This window comes from Falco cherrug, chromosome 4, assembly GCF_023634085.1.
Source record: "Falco cherrug isolate bFalChe1 chromosome 4, bFalChe1.pri, whole genome shotgun sequence".
In the NCBI taxonomy this organism is placed as follows: Eukaryota; Metazoa; Chordata; class Aves; order Falconiformes; family Falconidae; genus Falco; species Falco cherrug.
In genome coordinates this window covers 27796784-27803340 of record NC_073700.1, presented here as the reverse complement: position 1 = coordinate 27803340, position 6557 = coordinate 27796784, and the positions used below count along the sequence as shown (strand labels likewise).

The 6557-nt window shown below is 47.3% G+C and overlaps 1 protein-coding gene across 1 annotated transcript; it reads right to left on the bottom strand.

Moving 5' to 3' along the window:
- Nucleotides 1-1423: 1423 nt before the first annotated feature.
- On the bottom strand, nt 1424-6343 carry B9D1 (B9 domain containing 1). The gene is made up of 7 exons (XM_055706751.1): nt 6215-6343; nt 5769-5837; nt 5540-5651; nt 5374-5470; nt 4840-4902; nt 3519-3586; nt 1424-3330 (listed from the first exon to the last, which is right to left on the bottom strand). Exons 1-7 carry the CDS (start codon nt 6278-6280, stop codon nt 3185-3187), a joined length of 621 nt encoding a protein of 206 aa, XP_055562726.1. The 5' UTR covers nt 6281-6343; the 3' UTR covers nt 1424-3184.
- Between the last annotated feature and the right edge of the window lie 214 nt (nt 6344-6557).

The window sequence follows — 6557 nt, the reverse complement described above, 5'->3', positions numbered from 1 at the left end:
GCTACAGTGCCAGCTGACAGCCTCATGCTGCCATCTGTGCTACAAGGGCTTGGGAACTTCAGTTTTGAATAAAAGGGAGAATGATTAACTAGTAAACGAGCAGGGTGGTTACAGCTGCCTGAAGAGTGGGTGAAAGGAAATTACTTTGAGACTCCACTGTAACAGGGCTGTGTTTTTCTGGGTTTTGGCTGTTCTTAAAGCCTGGGGTTCTTTTAACCTTTAACACTAACTGCAACCACCATTTACGTGTCATAAATCCCTTCCTTATGAATGTCACCTGGTCTCAGCAGCACAGTGTCATGTCTATCCGTACTCCTCTGCCATGAGTAGAGATTCTCTGCAGGGTGAAACAGCTGCCAATGCTCTGCCATGCCCAAGTACCAGAGACAGCTTTCCAGAAAATTATAAAGGCAGCAGCGAGCCTGTCTCTGGGAGAAGAGTGTGTTTGTGAGAGATATCAACAGTTGCCTTGGAACAAAGGAATGGCATTGAACTCAGGAAACACACTGAAAACATCACCCCCACACGTGCCCTTGTGTAAGGAGCAAACTATCAGACTGAAAAGCTCCTGCAGTGAAATGCTCACAAGCTAAACACATTAAGGCCTTGAAGAAGGTATGTGAGGTTCTTCATAAACATGCTCGGGACACTGAGGAGTCAAAAAAACCCCCAAACAAACCCACCAAAACAACCAACCAAACCAGAGAAAACAGGCAAAAAGCCCTCTTAATGCAGGTAGCAGCGGCGGGGATCTATAGACTTGCATATCTTCAATACTGTTCTATGGACTTTGGGGTTTTAAATTTTTTTTTAAACCCTTGCTTTTCAGTTTTCTTTTAACCTTTCTTCTGAGGGTCCCTGCAGCTCAGCTGTGAACAGCGAAGCTGAGCAAACACACGTGTTGGTTTTGCTCAGTCTCAGTGTGTTAAGCATCCAACTGCTCATTTGAAATCGGTGCAATTCAGGAGATCAGTTGTAGCACCACACTGCAAAGCTGCGCATGAATAAATTCACTGCACCCCTGTGGGCACAAAGTCTGGGCTTTATCTGGGTTTAACAGGTTTCTCATGACTAGAAACTCTGCTGTGCAGTTGGGCTGCAATTGGAATGGGGGCAGGTAACTGTGCTCAAGGGAAAAAAGATATTTAAATGGTAGCAGGTTTAATGTTTGCCTTTCAAGTATTTCAAACACAGATATTTATCCTGCTACTGTAGGTAACAGCTTCCCAAATGCTTTTGAAAAGGAAACAAAATTCCTTGTGTCTCCTCTGAGCCAACAGGAAATACTTACTAATTTGGATTCCAACATGACTCAGTTCAGAGATTACAACACTTGCCAAAACAGCTGGTGGAGGAGCTTACTGGAAGCATAGAATCAACAAAAACAAGATCAGAAAAAAAGAAAGAGATGAAAAGTCATCTGTAACCACGTTTGGAAAGGTATTTATAAATAGTATAAAAGCTGCTAATGCTCACAGCAAAATTACAGTGATCGCATTATCTTTCCTGAAATTATATTTATTCAATCATACTGCTCAGCGTGACATAACGACTGCCCCTAACCGGATGCTCTACTTGATAGGTGTCCTGGAGGCTCTGCAGTTCTGTGTGTTACTACTTGTATCTCGACAGTTTCAAGGTCTTGGTATCGTGTTAAGTCATTCTTACAGTCATCTCTTGGTGTTCGCAGTCAACACAAGAGATTACATGCCCAAATTTAAATATGAAAATGACTAAGCAGTTAGTCATTTCACTGTAGCATACACCTCTCTCTCTTTTGTACCTGTAAGAATAGCAGATCTGGGATGATCTAGGCCTTGGAAGCATCCCTTCTGGCACAAACAAATAAAAACCCTAGCAGCAGAAAGACAAACAGATATATTTAGGCAACTGGGTTTATTCAGCCTAGAAGACACTCGCTCAGAGAGGCACTCACTGAGGCCACGATAAGACATCAGAAGCTCTTCAGATGGTGGCCAGCTCGGCCTGCCTCACGCTGCAGCTATCCGAGAGCACACACTGGCGCTGGGGCTCCTGTCGCACACTGCTAACAACCAGCAGCGCTTCGGTCCTTAGCTGAGATTGTGCAGCGGGAAAGAAAACCTGAGTCTAGCAGACTAGATCATCACTATGCTGCTGTTTTACTGCCTTTCTTTTGATTAAAAACAAAAAACCCAAAAAAACAGTGAAGGGAAGCCATGGTGTTGTGATGGCTGGAGGGACTCACTGAAGGGAGATGGTACTTTCTGCTCCTCCCCACGCTCCTGCACAGAACTCGGTGCTGCTTGTGACTGCACACAGAGCTGGCTTAGTAAGACTCTACTTTCTTTGCAGAGCCTTCTCTAAAGCTTATTTTTTAATTAATATCTGCATTTAAAACGTAATTTGTTCTAGCAGAAGTTAAAACCATGCAGCAAAGATTTGTTTAACACCACGGTCTCTAACTCCTCTAAAGTATGCTGTCCTCTTCCCCTCTGGCCCTTACTGAAGCTTGATGCAGAAATAAAATCTGGAAGTGGAAGAGTTGTCATCTTGTTCTAAATGTCAAAACCCAGGTTGCTTCACTGAAAACTGTGGAAAGGTTTGTTTCTACAGTGCATAAGCTATTTTAATTAGTTGCATGAACTCTAAAGGACTATGTGGGATTATAAAGAAAACTGCTGTTGCTTTTGCGGAGGGAAGCACATGGCACAGAGAAACACATGTACATTTTACTGGAACATTTCCATATTCCCTTCCTTTTAAGAAGGTGCAATAATTTCAATTTCCCGTTTCTACCACAAAAAACATTAGTAAAAAGAACTGAGTTTGCAATGATGTTTTAAACACAGGAAAACTGCTACAACTATAAACTTACCTGTTCTGAAGTATATAAAGAGTGTACAAAAGGCTGTTACAAAAAATATTTTTTTTTACAGGTCTTACTTTGAGATACTCTGATATTACTCAAAAAATGCTAAATATTATCCAATGACATTAATTTACACAATACTTCAACCTGTTTGCTTACTGAAAGGATTACACTCGGGTAGTTATTCCAAAGCATCAAGGCGTTGTGTTTCTTTTGGAATAATGGTCCCCACTGATATTTTCTCAGTTTAGTCAGATACTCATTTCCCATTGCCACAAAAAGCCCCAATGTGCTTAACTTCTCTGTGAGCCTCTGAGTATCTCACACCCAAGTTCAGTACTTATGAATCCCTTCTGTAACAGGCACCAGAGCAGAGTTCTGCATGTCGCTCGGGCTCACATCATAGCCCAACTTCTTCATGTCTTTGGTCACTACATTGAAGGAAATGGTCACAAAGCCTTGAGATCGCACCCTCGTTACTAGAAGAAGGAAGACGTGAATAAAACCGGTTAAGAGATGTTTTTGAGTAGTTGTTGAACTCCTTATACATCCAGGTAGGACTTTTCTCAGCAGGAACAACTTGTCTTTTTTATCAGCAGAAGATGGGTGGCCAAGCTGTGGCCTGCTGTCATGCAAGGGTTGCAGTTAGGAGCTCCCAGGGACTTACCTTCTCTTCCTTCTCCCTGTGCTACCACTTTGGGGTCAGTAAATTCTGGACGTCTCCCTGTGAACCAGCTTGGAGAAGAAAATAGAAAATAATTAATTGGATACATTCGCTAGTGTTTGGATTTGATACAGTTCATGATATGCATATTAAAAAAGCAAAGGGAAGGTTTAATGAAACTCCCAGCTTTTGTTTGCAGTAGAGGGTTTTGAAGACTGACTCACTTTATTGCCGATCTACTTTGATCAAAGATAAGTTTGTCTCTCTAAGGAGAAAAATATTAAACCAATTTCACACACATTATGTTAAATTCAAGTTATTTCTGGGCTAGACAGAATCTTTTTATGGCAAAGAAGTCTGAAACTAATTCAGCTCCTGATTACCCAGAGTGATGGAGGGGCTTGGATACTCTCGATACATCAGAGGCGCACGTAATACAAAAGTGAGTATTACAATATATATCTGTATACAATACAGATCAGAGTGTAGATCTACAAAAAGGACATCGTAAAGAGAAGTAAATCAGTGGAATCCTGACCATCAGGCACAGACTCCCATGCTGCCTCGCCTCTGACCCAAAGTGCTCAAGTACCACAGGACCAACTCTGCAAGGGCAGGCTCTGCTGGTACTGGCAATCCACCACCGAACAATCAGCTCACAGGTCATTCAGACTGTACTCAATACAATGGAAGGAAAAAAACTTAATACACTCAGTTGCTGTGTATAGACTGCTACTTTGGAAGGTGTGTGTGTGTAAACAAGACAAAGGCTGCAGAAAATGCATTCCAGATGGAAGAAAAGGTAGAACTGGGAATTGTTTTTCCATGTTGCCTCTGCTTTCCAGGTTGCTCTTAATGTGGCTGTCTTTCAAGAAAAGCCCCCAGCTACAGTAAGATTTAGGGATGGACTGCAGCATGCCTCCTTAGAGTCCAGTGGCAACTAAAATGCTCAGTAAAATGAGCTTTAAGTAGTGCCTCTGCAAGTCACATCACTGACGTGAATTGACCTGTGGAACATAGAGCTACCACTCAGTACAGGAACTCATGTACCAGTCTGCTCTGCTGAAATCAGTGTTCAAATGTGAGGATGAAGAAAAGATGAGTCAGCATTACTGCAAGCAGGTAGTTAGCATGTTTTAAGAAAGCTCCTCAGAAGATCTAGACACCTAAAAATGTGATTTTACTTACAAAACTCAAAACTATCTGGTTATGATACAAAGTATTCACATGTATGCACCAGTGAGTAGCTGCATATACCTTTGTGACTAAGAGCAAAAGGACTTAAAAAAAAAAAAAAGAAAAGAAAAAGTCTTTTAATTATTACCTTGTAAACTTCTGCAGCCTAGAGGTGGACTCTGGAACAAACATAGCAATGGTTCTTGTATGCCTAAAACAAACACAAGATGTGCATAACTTAAGAAACTAACCAAACAGCACTGGCAAGATTTCCTGTATTTATAAAGGTACCAGAATTTCAGACACATCAGACCACTGAAGTTCTTCATTATAGCACCTTCCCTTCCACAAAGAAAGGGTTTGTTTGCATAGGAAAAGAGTATCTTCCTTCATTTCCAGTGGTAGGAATGAAAGCTTAGCATGTGCTGAGACAGATGAGGAGAGGTAACATACTGCGCTTCATACTTGAGCTTTCTACATGCCAGTTTTGACTTTACAGTTGTCTACAGGATTACCAAAAATTATTTGATAACCAGGGGCAGCTGCTAGAAAATCCATGCTCTTTGTACCAGATGGAGAATACACGATAAGGAGATAGGGGAACATTTCTGTTTCTGAAACAACATAGTGACTAGAAAAACCCCCCTCTGTTTCTGTCCTGAAAGACAGGTTGTCACCTTACCTTCCAGGTGTGATGGGAACATGAACAGCTCCATAACCTCTGACCACATCGTTTCCAAAAAAGTCAGGTCCATAGACGCTCACTATGATCTGTGGCCCTGCAAACGAAGCATCTGTGAGAGGGGTGCCTGGTCTGCGAGCTGCATCCCACCACCCCCAGCACTCACAGCCGGACGGGTTGGTGCTCTTGAAGGTAATGTCGATGGGGAAGTTCCAGACGAGTGTGGTGGGCGCGACGTCGCTTTTGGAGGTGATCTGGGAGATACCCTCCTCCAGGCCCTGCGGGGAGAATGTGGCATAAGCGGGGGGCTGGCACAAAGTCCGTTACACACATGCCACGCTGCCAGTGGGCCTGGCAGGCGGGCTGGGTGTCAGGGCCGCACAGTGGCGCCTTACCGCAGTGGGAACCCAGTCCTGGCCATAGACGAAGCAGAACTTGCAGTACAGGTCGTCAAATCCGGGGAACTGCCGGAGAGAGAGGCTGTGCTGGTGGGGGGATGCTGGGGCTGAGGGCCAGCCCCAGTCGGGGGGCTGAGGGTGGCCTGCACCGCCACGACTGCGGGTCAGGGCTGAGGGGGGGTGGGCGAGTCAGGGGGCTGAGGCCGGGGGCTGATGGGGGGACCCCCGGGTCAGGGGGCTGAGGCCGGGGGCTGTGTGGCGGGGCCCCGGCTCAGGGGGCTGAGGGCGCAGAGGCCGGGCCCGGCGGCCACCCGGGCGGAGGCAGCGCTGCCTGGCGCCCGAGGCCCGGCCGCCTCACCGGGCCGCACTGCTGAGGCCGCGGCCGGGCTGTGTGGCGGGGCCCCGCGCTCCCCCTCCCCGCCCTGCGGCCGCGGTGCGCTCACCTGCCCGCTCTCGATCTGCCCGGTGACCGCCAGCAGGAACACGCTGGGGCTGCCGGCGGCCGCCATGACGCGGCCCGCCCCGGGGCCAGGGGCCGCGCTCCCGCCGTTGCCATGGCCACGGACGGCGCGGCGGCGGGGACAGCCTTCCTCGGCGGGCGGCGCTTCGCGGAGCTGCCGCTCGGAGGCCGGCCCCGCTCCCCAACCCGGGGCGGGCCGCCGCGAAACGCGGGGAGACCCCGCCCCGGGGGCAGCCCCCGCCAGGGACCCGCCCGGCGCCCCCCGCCGCTCCCCTCGGCTCGGCCCGGCCCGGCCCGGCCCGGGGGGCCCCTCGCACGCCACCTCG

Excerpts from the sequence above, each read along its gene's own strand:
- B9D1 (XM_055706751.1), bottom strand. The coding sequence starts at position 6,280 with ATGGCGGCCGCCGGCAGCCCCAGCGTGTTCCTGCTGGCGGTCACCGGG. Across the intron at positions 5,838-6,214 it reads GGCAGATCGAGAGCGGGCAG|TTCCCCGGATTTGACGACCT; the intron begins GTGAGCGCACCG and ends TCTCTCCGGCAG. Across the intron at positions 3,331-3,518 it reads ACAGGGAGAAGGAAGAGAAG|TAACGAGGGTGCGATCTCAA; the intron begins GTAAGTCCCTGG and ends TCCTTCTTCTAG.